This window comes from Trichomycterus rosablanca, chromosome 20 (genome assembly GCF_030014385.1).
Source record: "Trichomycterus rosablanca isolate fTriRos1 chromosome 20, fTriRos1.hap1, whole genome shotgun sequence".
Taxonomy (NCBI): Eukaryota; Metazoa; Chordata; class Actinopteri; order Siluriformes; family Trichomycteridae; genus Trichomycterus; species Trichomycterus rosablanca.
In genome coordinates this window covers 9,760,815-9,775,830 of record NC_086007.1, presented here as the reverse complement: position 1 = coordinate 9,775,830, position 15,016 = coordinate 9,760,815, and the positions used below count along the sequence as shown (strand labels likewise).

At 39.4% G+C, this 15,016-nt stretch overlaps 1 protein-coding gene across 4 annotated transcripts in view; it reads right to left on the bottom strand.

Annotated features, from left to right (window-relative positions):
* Positions 1–15,016, bottom strand: part of zgc:153184 (uncharacterized protein LOC751652 homolog) — a 29,414-nt gene that overhangs the window by 752 nt on the left and 13,646 nt on the right. For 2 of the 4 annotated variants that reach the window (XM_063016727.1, XM_063016725.1), the window contains exons 2-5: positions 7,324–7,407; positions 5,745–5,816; positions 2,647–2,850; positions 2,026–2,463 (exon numbers count right to left, since the gene is read on the bottom strand). In XM_063016727.1, coding sequence (XP_062872797.1) covers positions 2,026–2,463; positions 2,647–2,850; positions 5,745–5,816; positions 7,324–7,407 — 798 coding nt within the window. Of the gene's footprint in view, positions 1–2,025; positions 2,464–2,646; positions 2,851–4,457; positions 4,604–5,744; positions 5,817–7,323; positions 7,408–15,016 lie in introns of those variants that run through there. The other 2 variants (XM_063016726.1, XM_063016729.1) reach the window with 2 other exon arrangements.

The window sequence follows — 15,016 nt, the reverse complement described above, 5'->3', positions numbered from 1 at the left end:
CATTATAACCATAATTTAATTAGAATTAATATAATTAAGAAAATAATGGCACTCAGATTGCCTTCCAATTATACAGCATTAGCTAGGATTAAGTGTAGTAAAGCACAGCCACATGATCCAAACCCAAAAAAAACTTTTTGTTGTGAGTTTTATTAAGCTGGATTTTAATGGAAAGGGTGCTAAATAAAACCTTGGATGACAAACAGTGGCATGGTACACTGAACAAATTTAAAATGTGAGAGCAGACTTTAACAAGCGCTTTCAAGACTTTAGTTTGCTTGAGCTGATTGTAACATTCATGTGCTTTCCATTTGGTGGTACAGCTAAAGCTGATGTGCTGGCTTTAAAAAACTGTATATTTGCCGCTCAGGTGGCGCAGCGGTAAAGTACGCTAGCTCACCAGAGTTGGGGTTTCGAATACATCGTATCGAATCTCAGCTCTGCCTTTCCGACTAGGCTGGGCGGCAGCATGAACAACGATTGGCTGTTGTTCAGGGTTAGAGGGTAAGAAAGTCGGATCATGGGTCCTCATAACTGGTGCGACTGTGGCCCCTGCTGGCTGACTGATGGCGCCTGTACAGGGCTGAGGAATAATGCTGATGGGGGTGTGGCCCTCCGTACACAGTGCCCGTTAAGTATATGAACTCGACTCATGCAGGTGAAAAATGCACTATCTGTACTGACTGTGTGTACCGGAGGGGGCGTATGTCACCTTGAGAGGTGTCCTCAGTCAGCGGTGAAGAGTCGAATCGGTATAGAGGACGCAATCAGGGTAATTGGACACGACTAGACTGGGGGATAAAAATTGGGGGAAAAATATAAATAATTAAATTATAAAAATAATAATAAAAAAAAAAACTGCATCGTTGTTCCACATGCACCCATCTGCTCTTAAAGATTACATTTTAACCCTACAATCTGACATTCATATGAAGTTAAGGACTTCTGCTGGACAATTTTGGAACTCGCGGGCATCCAAACATAAAATGTGCCACATATTTGACAGCATTTTTGGATCAACCTACTTGTGTGAATCAGCCTTTTCCCACATTAAAATAATTAAGTCTAAATATCAGTCCACCCTCACTGATGAACACTTTGAAGCCTGCTTGAGAATTGGCATCAGCAGCTACTATATATGTACTCCTGACTACATAAACCTGGCTGACACCATTCAGAGCAAATCATTAGAATAAGGTTAGTGTGATTCTTCAGTTACCTGCCCTGTAAAGCTGAATATCAATATAGGTAACTACAGGGCATTTAAAAATGCTTTAAAGCTTTTTTAAAAAATGATAAGGCCAACCTTTTTAAAAAGTAGATTGAGATGACCTGTCGACAGAAAATAGTAGATCTCAAGCCACAAAAGTATGGGCACCCCTGATCTAGACCTTCTCATCCAACATTAAATTCTGACCTTTCCAGTGCTCTTTTAGCTGAACGGGAGCAGACACACAGTAAAATCTTTTAAAAGCCTTTGCAAAAAAATAGAGGCTGATATAGCTGTTGGAAAGACTCCATATTAATGCTGATGGTTTTTGAAAATGTGAAGTCTAACAAGCTCATGATCCACATAGTATAGTGTATGTTATACATACACAAAAGTACCCATATTAAAGTTGGGGAGTTAAAAAAGTTTGCAAATTGTTTTACGAAAAAAAGGAGGCAGAAGTATTTACTCTAATGCAAAACCTGTAAATTCACCCGTTCAAATCTGTTCTACATTTAGGTTACAGTACAAGGCTTTACAGGCATCTTAACATTGACTTTTTGTGTTTTTCTTGTCCAGAGCATGCTTACATTTGCATTTTCGGCATTTAGAAGATGCCTTAATCCAAAGTGACTTACAGTACTGTGACAGTATACAGTCTAAGCAATTAAGGCAAAGGGTCTTGCACAAGGGCCCAACAGCAGCAACCTGGCAGTGGTGGGGCTTGAACCAGCGATGTTCTGATGACTAGTTCAGTACCTTAACCGCTAGGCTACAACGTCCCCTACAATGTGTTGTATGTGTAAAATATTTACCTGTACCTCCCCATTCTCCTCCGTTGGTGTTTCTTCTCCTTGTTCTTCTAATCCCTCCATTTCCTCCGAGCTCTCATCATCCTCATCTGCTTTTTCCTCTAGTGTTTTCACAGTTTCAGATCCCTCTTCAGTTACCTTTTCATTTATTTTGCTGTCTTTACTCCCCCCATTGTCCTGAATCACATCCTTGTGGGCATTTTGCTGTTCTGTTTCTTGTTCAGTGACGGGGTCAGTGGGGTCTGTCAGGCGCTCCTTTGTTTCGTTCAGTGGGGTACTCAACACCTCCTCTATATGACAGTCCTTGTCAGGACTGTTATCTACACTGTGCTGATCACATGGGGACGAGTTTCCCTCCGTGTCTGAGAGCACCTCCTCGCCCGCGGACTTCCTGTGTTGCCGAGTTGGTGGTCGGCGGTTGAAGGAAAGACGGACTCGACTCTGAAAGGAATGAGCAAAAAGGACCCAGATTACACTCAGTTGATAGTTTAGTGGTTACACACTTCCTGTGCTTATACTTAGTGGCCAGTTTATCAGACACTCCTGCACACTGTATGGCCAAAAGTAAAATCTTGATTTTATTTTATTCTAAAGCCATGGACATTAGAGTAGAGGTAATCAAACCTTGTTAAAGCTGGGCAGTAGGGTGCCTTCAGCTGGTTGCTCGAAGCTGATGGGCACCTCATCGGTACCAGACTGCTGAAGAGGCCGCAGGGTGGGACTCTGGGTTTGACAGGGGCTGACTAGACAGAATGGCACAGCCTGTTGTCTCACTTCTGGACTTTTAGTTGAGGTAAGCAGCACTGTGGGTGTCAAAGTGAGGTTGGCCTACAAGGAACATAATCAGATGATCAGTTGTATAACTCAAGATTAAACATGTATCAGGTGACTGTATGTTGTAAATGCGGGTCTGCTTCAGCAAGCAGAGAGTATAAACAGCTTTGCAAGTAGAGCGCCACTATATGGCCTAAAGTGTACACCTTCCCAGTAGCTTGTTGAGCACCCTATTCCAAAACCATTGTATTACCTCCCGGGTTATTACAGCCCAAGTATAATTTCCATAAAATTTGTTGTGTGTTGGTTAGATTTTTTACCAATTCAGTCAAAAGAATGGTTGTGTAGACAAGCACTAATATTGGACGAGAAGGTCTAGCTTCTCAATTGCAATTAATGTTCCAACTGAGGTTGAGGTCAGGCCAGTGTTGTTCCTTCAGACCAAAATGCCACAAAGCTAGAACTCTGGAACTAACCCTAGATATCATTTATTTTATATAATTGCTTTTACACACTAGATTTCATTACATGTGGCTTTAACATCCAAACTTATATTCCAAACATCCAAAATCATTAGGATGGGTATCCACACACTAGGCAACATCTCATACCAACTTTACATTAAGTGAGTAACTACTAATACCATTGTTTTCCTAGTTTCAATATCAGATTCCATACAGTGTGTCCAAATACACTGCTGTGAAGAATAACTGCCCCTTTGGTGTGATATAACGCCTGATATAAGATCTTGGGTAAGTAGGGCAGTTGTAGCCTGGTGGTTAAGGTACTGGACTAGTAATCAAAAGGTCGCTGGTTCAAGCCCCACCTCGGCCAGGTTGCTGCTGCTGGGCCCTTGAGCAAGGCCCTTAACCCTCAATTGCTCAGACTGTATACTGTCGCTTTGTATAAAGGCGTCTGCTAAATGCTGAAAATGTAAATGGGTAAAAACAAACCATTTTCTATATCAGCAGTAAGCAGTGGTTTCCTCTTTGCTACCCTCCCATGAATCCAATTTTTGCCTTATCTTGTTCATAAGTCATAAACACTGACCTTAGCTGATGCCACAGATGTCTACATATTATGTAATGTCTTTTCTGTGATAGTTTTGTAAGTGTCACTTGTAATAGATTGATCACTGAGTCAAGTTTACTTCTTCTAAAGATAATGGGTCTCATTGTGGTACGATAGATTGAATGGGTAAATGAGTACGTTTTGAGAACTTTATAAATGTTAATAAATCTCAGCTGTTCTGGGGTTTTCTTGACCGTGGCATTGTGTTACTATTGAAACAACTTGATATTGATGGTACGGTCTCATATTAATAAGAATTATATTTAACTCAAGTCTGGCTCTATTAACTAAACAAGCTTATGAATTTAATTTGTTGAACTGGTTGATTAACCAAGAGGGAGATATATTTGAAATTTAATGATCCAAAGCTGTCCAATATATATCCAGTACATCTCGAGTATTTGTTAAAAACTTATACTATTACTATTACTATTAGGATTTTGTTGTTGCTGTTTTTAATACAGAGAAATACTTAAAGTCCTTCCTCATTTACAATAATGCTGAGTCACAAAATACTGAATATCCAACCTAAACCAAGTCAAGATTATCATATAAAATAATAGTAACTGGATAAACTAATAAGGTTTTACCTGAAGAGGAGAAAGAGGAGTAGAGGAAAGTGACATCCTTTCTGTCCCATGACTGCTAAATTGAGAACAGGACGACTCAGCACCTGGGGGGTATGGCTAAGACCTGATCTGATTATCACACAAACCTGTTCTAACCCAGGCTAAAGGAGCAGCCCTTCCCCCATTAATTACACTGCTACATCTGCCTACTTTAACACTGTCTTTACAAAACCTAAAACATAAAGGCTTAAGTTCATCCTCAAACACCAAATTGTATATTTACTAATTACTTTAGGTTCAGGATAAAATGCCCGTATTGAACACTATGTGGCAGCAAAGCTCCATAAAGTGAAACCAATGTGGGTGTAAAATCATTTTGAAACGTTTGGGGGAATCTGTTGTAAATCCCCAAATACTCCTACATAAGCACTCATTAACTGTCCATCCTATCAAGAACGACATAATAATATTGGGTACAACCCTTCTTAGCACTTAGATTTCAGATCATTGTGGTATGAATTCTACAAATTGTTAGAAATATTTCTTTATTACTTGACGTAACTGCTTAACAGATTTGTCAGCTGCACGTACATGTTGTGAATCTTATATTCTATCACATCCCAAAAGTATGTGGTGACTGGGGGCTACACTGAAGTACACTACAGCCATTGTCATGATTATAAACCAGATTTATAGAGTTACACCATTGCACCAACAGTAGCCTGAACTGCTAACACAGGACAGAATGGATCGGATCCATGGCCAGATTTCATTCCTACCAACCGCCCGTCGCACCTGAAATCAATATTTATCAGAACCAGAAATAAGTAAACCTGGGCCCACTGTAGTCTCAAGAGTCCTATTCTTACTTAACAAGAATGTATTAAATACCTTTATTTGTCATATATAAATATATGTGTGTAGAGTACAATTAAATTATTTGCTTGTGCATCCCAGCTTGCTTGGAAACTGGGGACAGAGCGCAGAGCCATTTTACGCTGCCCCTGGAGCCGAGAGCATTAAGGGCCTTGCTCAAGGGCCCAACAGTGGCTGCATGGCAAAGCCAAGATTTGAACCCACCATCTTCTGATTGATAGCGTAAAGCTCTATGTACTAGGCTACCACTTTTTTGGTTAAGGCCATGTTACAACCCTTACTCATTTTTACCAACTGCTTTACTCTGTACAAGGTAGCTGAAAGTCTGGTGCCAAAGAGATAACAAAGGCCTTAAATGCAAGTGTCATTTGTCTTAAATTAGTAGTAGTTTGGTGGTTTAGTAGAATAAAGAAATAACAAAAGAGGGCTTACCTGAAGCTTTTCTATTAAGGGAGAATTCTTCAGCTTAGGTTTGGGTGCAGGTGGAGGTGCAATAACCGGTTTCTTTAACAGAAAGCAAACAAGTAAACACAATACCAAGTGAATGAATTATTTTAGAATCAGTGCAAAAGCAAAAAACATTTGTTACTTGTAGTATTTCTGTAAATCAGTTCTCAGCTTAGTATACACATTATAGTATATTACATCAGTGGTGTTCACACTTTACCGCTATATGTTAAAAAAAATTCCATTATCACCTCCTTTTCACAATCATATTCCATCAGATTATGTAATTGAGAAAAGGGAGAGCTACATCAAAAAGATTTTCTCTCAGACAGTAACAGATGGAGTAAAGCTGATGAATTTGCATTACCCATTTAGACAGCATATGCAAACCACTATGCTGATAAACCCCATGATCATTTTTTTATATTGTTGGTAAACAAATGTATTGTGCACAAGAGTGATTTGGAATTATGCAAATTCATGCTCTGAAAAATAATCTTTTAAGGTTTTAATAATTCTGGTCAATTTAGATGTCTAGAAGTAGACATTATAAACACCAATAGTGGCTTTATATGCTGCATTAGTATTGGACCAGTTTTTATTTTGTTCTTTGATCTTGGTGGACATCCTATTCTAAAATTATGGGCAATAATATAAAGCTGGCCCTCCTTTAGCTATAACAGCCTCCACTCTTTGAAAAGGCTTGCCAGGACTTTGGTGTGTGTTTGTAGAGATTTGTGCAAATTCGATCACAGGAACATTGTTAGACCAGTAATTGATGTTGGATGAGAAGGTCTGGCTTGCTAAAACTGCTCCAATTAATCCCAAAGGGGTTCAACAGGTCAAGGCTCTGTGTAGACAATTGGTGTTGCTCCACCACAAACTCATATCATTACGTCTCTATGGACATCAAAATCCTTCCAAAAAAGATCTAGATTCTACTTCAAATCTTCAAACCAGTTTTACTTGGACCTCAAGTTAGAGCTTTGGTATTAGTATGATTAGGAAAATAAAAAGAATTAGTGCATCTCTAATTAAAAATAAGAAAGCTCTGGCGCTCAGGGAGCACAGCGGTAAAACACCCTAGCCCACCAGTGCTGAGATCTCGAATCTCGATTTGAGAGTTCGAATCTCAGTTTTGCTATCATCCGATGGGGTGCCTACACAGACACACGGATGGCTTTGTGTCTGTAGGGAAGGGACAATGGCTGAAACAGGATTCCTTGGCACTGGTGTAAGTGTGGCCTATGCTGACTATGATCATGTATGGCAATGTGTGGCTCTCCGCACATGATACTGCTCTTTGTGAGACCCCGCTCCTGGCAGTTAAAAAGAAGCATGTGACAGCTGCCAGGCTCTCCTCGATCGGTGGTAAAGGTGGCAACAGAGACGAGAGAGAGATAAAGTTCCAATTGACCACAACTGAATTGAGTGCAAAAAGGGGAAAAAAACTAGAAAACTCTAAAGACAAGTGGATGAAATGTCTTTTACATGTATTGAATTGAAAACAATACAAAGAAGTGTGAAAAGAGGGAGAATAGTGTAAAATACCCTAAAGTTTTACCTCCTCGTTCCTTGGCATTGGTTGTGCATGATCTTTCAACTTCCCAGCCAGTTCCGCCACTATGGATTTGACTGGAGATGCTTCCTAAAATGATAAATGTGATAATAAAACTAATGAATACACACAGGTTTGTAATGCAAATGTTTGTAATGTGAAGTACATGTGTTGAATGCAGCAGACAAGGGACAAGACCTGAGATTTGATATAGGCTAATTCTGTTCATTTCACTGTACGCAGAAATAAACCAGCAAATGTGTTTACAAAAATTCACTTCTAATAGAAAAATGGTTATGGAGTAATCAGTAAACAGTTGTGTTTATGTTAGATGACAAACCCATAATACAAAATGACTTGATGTAGTGCCTTTACATTTATTCAGCTGTATTATAAAGTGCAAGGCAAAAATCCAGAATGATCTAACTTTAAGCTAATCAAGTCTGTAATGCCTATAGCTAAATTGCTAAATATAGCACAGTGAAATAATTATTTCTGTTGCCAATCGTTCTGTCTAAACATGAACATTCTGCAAGCACCTACGTTTCTGATGTGAGCACAGATTTAAATTTGACTTTTTGTACAGTAATATAAGTAATAAAATAAATATTTATACTTTTCATGTAGCCATAGTTTACTAAATGCAGACATAATATACAACTACACATAATATACAAAACTACTTTTTTGGAAAGCCACAGTTACATCCATTAACACATCGATAGATAGATAGATAGATACTTTATTGATCCCGAAGGAAATTAAAGTAAGTAAATCAACTCTATATATGTACACATTTACATTTCTGCCATTTAGCAGACACCTTTATCCAAAGTGACTTGTATAACAGTTACAGTATACAGTTTAAGCAACTGAGAGTTAAGGGCCCTGTTTAAGGGCCCAACAGCAGCAGTGGTGGGGCTTGAAAAAGCAAACTTCTGATTACTAGTCCAGTACCTTAACCACTAGGCTATGGCTTGCCCTGTAAAATGTATAAAACAATAAAAGGATGGCACAATAGCACAGTATATAGCACTGTCACCTCACAGCAAAAATGCCCTGGGTTCGATTACCTGGCTCGAACATGCATGTTCTCCGTGTCCATGTGGGTTTCCTCCGGGTGCTCCGGTTTCCTCCCACAAGTCCAAAGACTAATTTGATCAACTAAAATTGCTGTGTGTGTCTGTGATGTAATAGTCACCTGCCTTATTTAAAGACCTCATTTTTTGAAATAATTACATTTTAAACATCAAACAAAAAAATAAATAGAATGTTATTGTAAAGCACTCAACATTAAAAAAAAAAGAAAACATTCTTTATGTAAGCTTTGAAGTTTTACCTCCTTGTTCCTTGGCATTAGTAGTGCATGATCCTTCAACTTTTAGTCTATAAAGTAAGCTTACTTTTAATGCCAGACAGTTTTTCTATTGTAATTTTGGGAGGTTTACAATAACATTCCATTACAACATTCTATTATATTTCATTTGTTTCCTATTAGAACGTGTTAAGATTTGTTTATCCAGTTTCAGGTGGAAAAAGAAGTTAAATTCTTACTTTAATTTGTACATTTTTTTAATTCCACAAATGCCTGGATGTTTTAAAAACTGACAAAATCCCCCTGCAAGTGAAGTTGATTTGATTTATAAGCTTTAGCCACAAGTCCTACTGCTGGGCGGCACAGTGGCTAAGTGGGTAGCACTGTCGCCTCACAGCAAGAAGGTCCTGGGTTCGATCCCTCTGTGCGGAGTTTGCATGTTCTCCCTGTGTCCTCCGGGTGCTCCGATTTCCAGATTTAGTGAGAGTGCAGACAGTTGCTGCTGGATGTTCCCTGACCCATGTATTTCTGAAGCAGTTCAGACTTATATATCTAATTCTTCTGTTGACACAGGGTTTCCACAGACCACCAAAAGAGCACAAGAATTACAAGCCTACAAGAGAGAGAACATGCCCGCCTGGTAGTTTAACACACCTTGTGTTTTTTCTGCCTCACTGCATAAACCATCATGCAAAAATTAGCCTAATTCTTAACCAACATTTGCTTTATGAGGACGATCGGAGGGGCTTTTATGAAAATTGTGTAGATACTAGTTCAGGGAAATGGTGACATCAGGCCTGGAAATTACCAGCAACGGAGAGCGAGGCTGAGAAAGGTGGGTGTTTCCTAGAACATTTAAACACAGCTGACTAACATCACACAAAGCGCCTGGGGGATTCGAGACAATGCTGTGGTTTCCAGCACAGGTTTACTCTCTAACTCTCACTTCCTATATTCCACAGTGTTATGAAGTCATTGTAATAGTATTTGGATTGAAGCGTCATACAGCAACAATGATGCCCTCTGTTATTCTATTACTGGTTCATGTTTCTGTATCTCAAGTGTTTGTGTTTTTGTAACCATCCATTAATCAAGGCAGGATAGTGAACATGCAGCAGTAATAAATTAATGCACACGTTATGTATTCTTTGACTTTTAGACATAGTGTGCTAGAGCAGGGTTTTTCAAACCAAGCCAAAAAAAGGGGTCTCAGAGAAAAATAATAATAATTAAATAAACTTGTACATGAACGCGCCCTTGTGGAGGCCACAGTGGGACCAGATTGTACAGAGCAGAGCAGAGAGAGTAAGATACATTGTTTGGGTTCCTTGGATCGCATGAAGAATCATGGACAAAATGTTTGTTGCTTGAAAAAAAGTTGAAAAACCCTGTCCTAGAGCAACATAGGTCATGAGGAAATGGGTTCAATCCTCACCACCAATCAGTGTCTGTAGCGAGCTTTATGTGTTCCTCCTGTGTCCACATAGATATTCATTCATTCATTCATTCACTGTCTGTTTTACCACCGATACATCCTATTTAGGGTTGTGGTGGGTCCCATTTACTGGCCCGGACAGGTCACCAGTCCATCACAGGGCAAACACACACATTCTCAGTCAGGGCAATTTTAGTAGCTTTAATTAACCTGACTGTGGGACTGTGGGAGGAAACCTGAGCACTCTGAGAAAACCCACACAGACACAGGCAGTATATGCAAACTGGGAATCAAACCCAGGACCTTCTTGCTGTGAGGCAACAGCAATACCTGTTGCACCACCGTGCCACCCCCAACATAGAAAGGTGTGAGCATTTACATAAGTGTGCATTGTTTTGCAATGTACTGGAGCCCTATCCAAAGTGTATTTCTACTTTGCGTCCAGCGTTTCAAGTGTGAAATATCAACTGCAATCCTAACTAATCTCAGCACAGTCCACCAGCGGTTAGCATGTGCTTCCTCTATAACATTTTTTTCAAACTGCAGCTCGACTAAAGCAACTGGTCAAGTCAACATGATTAAGTAGGGTGCTAATGATCAAGGATGTTATTAGAAACAGCCCAACAGCTTTGGCTTATTATAAAGGGCCTTAAAATAATATAACTGATGGACATTCCATTACAAAATCATTAGCATTAATATGGAGTTGTCCTTTCTTCTGGCTATAACAGCCTCATCTGTGAATTTTGGAGTGTACCTGTGGAAATCTGTGTCCATTTAGTCACAAGAGCATTTGTCAGGTCAGGCACTAAAGCAAAGAAAAAGCAAAGAAAAAAAGCACGTATACAATACACATACAATTTAGAGTAAAGGCCTTTGCTTTGCTAAAGAACCCAACAGCCCAACAGAGGCAGTCTGGTAGTGGTAAGACTTAAAGCAGCAACCTTCTAATAACTAGTCCAGTACCCTAACCATTGAACTACCACTGCTCATATTCTGTAGTATCACCACTAACAGCAATTCCTTAGCTCTAAATCTTGGGAAATAACAATAACATTGGGAAACATCTTTTTTAGAACAAGACTCTCTTTACACACACAGGTCCTCCTTTTAACCCCTGGCTTTGGGTGTCTCCACTATCTGAGCCAAACACTTAGGAAACATCAACACACTTCTCTCACAAACATTCTTCCTCAGTCCTACATATATAAACACATTCTCCATTTGACCAGCTCATTTTTATTTTCACTGGTTTTCCACACACTCAGTGATCTCACCCACCTTACACCCTCCACCCTAAACACATGTACTCAGTGCACACCCTTAACCTCAGAGCCTAAATACTCCAACACACACAACTACCAAAAACAGTTCCCTGTGATTAGCTTTCCTCCAAATTCCAACAGTTCCTTTTTTCATCCTTGATAAGCACAAGCCCCAAGAGACCACCCACCCTCGTCCCATTATTTGGCGCCCATGATTGTTAACTCCTTCCTGTCTCCTAAAAACAAAGCCTATGTTCATATGCTTACAGAAAAAACTACCAAGAAGACAATGCATCCAAGTGTTTTAATAAATGTCAAAGCTTTTGTTTTATTGGTTGAAGGTTGATGTTTCCTAGTATAAAACATTTGGACTGCATTTAGACTTCCCTCTTCTAAATTATGACCCTTAAGCATATAACAACAAAGGCTGTAAAAATAACTTACAATATCTGTGCGGCCTTCAAGCACTCAAGCTGAGCAATTCCAGCTGCTGTATAATACAATGGTTTAGTATATTAAATAGTTAGACATTTTAAGAGGTCTATACTAGGTTGGATATGGTATGTTTTCTGATTTTGATTCAAGATCCTGATGTTTTATGCAGTGAAAGCATGTTTTGTTTGACACTCATATTGCATTTCTACAGAAGAAAACCTTTGTTTTAAAACCACCTTACCAACATAACTAAGATTTTACATAACTGGGCCAAACGTTTGTGCAATTATTTGTATATAAAACCGTGAGTAAGCCCAAGATACAACATTGAATAAATACTGGCTTTAATTAGAATTCTGCTCTCTACCAAAAAATCCTAAAGGAGAACATGCAGTTTATTGAGCCTTAAGAGAGTACTGTTGCATTACTTTACTTTACTACCTTAACCGTTAGGCTACAACTGCCCAACACCTTTGGTTATCCTTGCTGAAAGCATTACAATAATATCATAATCTGTGTCAAGGGGGTCCCAGAAAATCTTTTTAAACACAGTGGGGTCTAGGAGAAAAAAGGTTGAGAACTGCTGATCTAAAGCTCAAGCACAATTAGGCTAAGTAACAAAACAGCAATCCAAACAACTGAGCAGAGGGTAAATATTTACATTTACATTTTCGGCATTTAGCAGACGCCTTTATCCAAAGCAACTTACATTACAGTTACAGTATACAGTCTGAGCAATTGAGGGTTAAGGGCCTTGCTCAATGGCCCAACAGCAGCAACCTGTCAGCTGTGAGGCTTGAACCAGCAACCTTCTGATTACTAGTTCAGTACCTTAACCACTAGGCTACAACTTGCCCTTGGTACTGCAAGTAAAACAGTAATTAAAAAAAAAAAAACATCAAAACTTTTAGGGGTTCTGCATGTTCTTTCTGTGTCAACATGAGCTGTCTGGGCACTTCAGTCTCCCACCACCTTCCAAAAACATGTGGGTGAACTGGCTACTCTAACAATCCCTAGGTTTGACTAAATGATTAAGTGTGTTGGCCTGTAATAAACTGGCGCCCAGTCCAAGGCGTATTCCTGCCTTGCAACCTGTGTTTACTGGAGGCACTGGAGCAATCATGGACCTAAGGATTAATAAAGATGTATAAATGGGTTGGGAAATAAATACTTTGTAAACAATGTGTGATGTTTAAAATATTGCCAGATTTAAAAAAAAATCATATACTATTTATGCATTTTCCCCATTATCCCTGATTCCAGTCATATCCATTTACCCGGATTTATCGCTTGTCAATGATGCAGACCTCTATCCTGATCAAGGAAGGCCGTACCTAACACACACCCCTTCCAACATGTGTGTAGTAGCCAACCACTTCTTTTCACGTGCCACAGAGACTCTCTACAAAGAGTCACACACTGCTATCCATTATTCTCCATCTCTGCGCAGACACCTCCAACCAGTCAGCAGACTGCTACATAATTGTAGCAGTAATGAGGAACTCCTTTAGCCCTCCCACCCTCAGCCGGCAGCAATCATGTCTGTGTAGGTACCTGGCCAGCCAATAGCAGAGCTGAGATTTGAGTTTTTTAAGTATTAACATCTGTCATAAATCCACAAGTAATTAAATTCACATCCCTAATTTGCTTTCTATTAATACAAGCAAGTGTGGTCATTAGCTGTGAAGTTCTAGACCAAGCTAGACCATATATGGGAAAACTTGTAAACCACCCAAGAGTAGGATTTGCACTGGACTCGAGTTTATGATTTTGGGAAAGCCAGAAGGGTCCTCTGTGGGAGAGAGAACCCAGCCAGCTCTATTTAAGGGTCTTTGGGCCTGAGAAAAACCCCCACAGTACTGCAGACTTAGGTCATTTGTCTCTTGATGATTTTGAAGTAAAACCATGTCCAGGGAAAGGAAATGCCTTCCATCTGAGAATTTTAAGCCACAGTTTTGAATGATTTTGGAAGCTTTATGATCAACAGGAAATATTTCCACTTTTGTTAATTTATTATGGTCGCAATATCAAAGGCCCATACAAAAAGTAATCATATCAAAATACAGTAATCATATCACTGTGAGTGAACTGTAGTTACTCAGCAGATACAAGTACTTACTTGTTTTGTTTTGTTTTATTTCCATTGACTTTATGACTTATGTCTGCTCAGCCTTTCTAGGACTTTTTCTAAATGAAAAAGGGTAATTCATCTAGGATATCTTTCTTTTTTCTATTATTATATAACATGATATATCCCATTACAAGCATAACAATGAAAGATAACAGCTATTCTTCCATTGCTCCATTTTCAAGTTCTGATGCCTGCATGCCCATTGTAGCTACTTTCCATAGTGGACAGGAGTTAGAATGGACTTTGAATGGTTTTGTGTTGTGACACATTCACCTCATCATCAGTATTAAAACTGTCTGTAATTTGAGCTACCATAGCCTTACTCTTGGTCTGTACCAGACGGCATAGCCTTTATGTACTCTGGAATCAATCCCTCTGGAGTCTTGACCGCTTGTCTTGGTACTCATGTAAGCACCCTTTGCTGTTTTGGAGATACTTTCAGCCAATCATATGGTCAATACAACTTGGTACTTACTAAATTCAGTCAGGTGTTCATGCTGCCCATAGCAGCTGCATTTAACACATGTAGCTACCATCAGCCCAAGATTTAATATGTTTAATGTAAACATCACTAGCCTGCTACAGCAGGGATCCAGGGTTCTAATCCCCCAGTGGTGCTATCGAAGAGTTGAGCATTTACATACTGACATAAATGGCTATGTATAGGGGTTCGGGTTGGGGCTGCCGAAGACCTGCTATGGATTGGCCGGTGTGGGGGTGATGCAAGCGGCAAAAGAACTGCATTTGAGATTTTAAATTATAAACTGTTTAAGAAACTAAACAACTCTGCTTCACCCTGGGAACAGCTTTACATGTTTACGCTCATGGAAAAATCACAGAGTACAAATATTTACAATAGCTAGTGTTCGATCCCTGCCCTTATCTGTGCAGAGTTTGGCATTTTTTATCTCTTTATCTGTGTATTACTTCTGCAGTTACTCCAGCCTAAACCCACCTCCCAGAAGCATGCCAGTATGTAAACTAAACTGGCTGCTCTAAATTGTGTCTAGGTTGGAACAAAAGAGTAATTTATGCTGTTTTAGGAACAGGCAGCATTTAAGGTGAATGCCTTTCCAGGATACTGGGCACTGGACCCACTAAAACAATGACCAGGATAA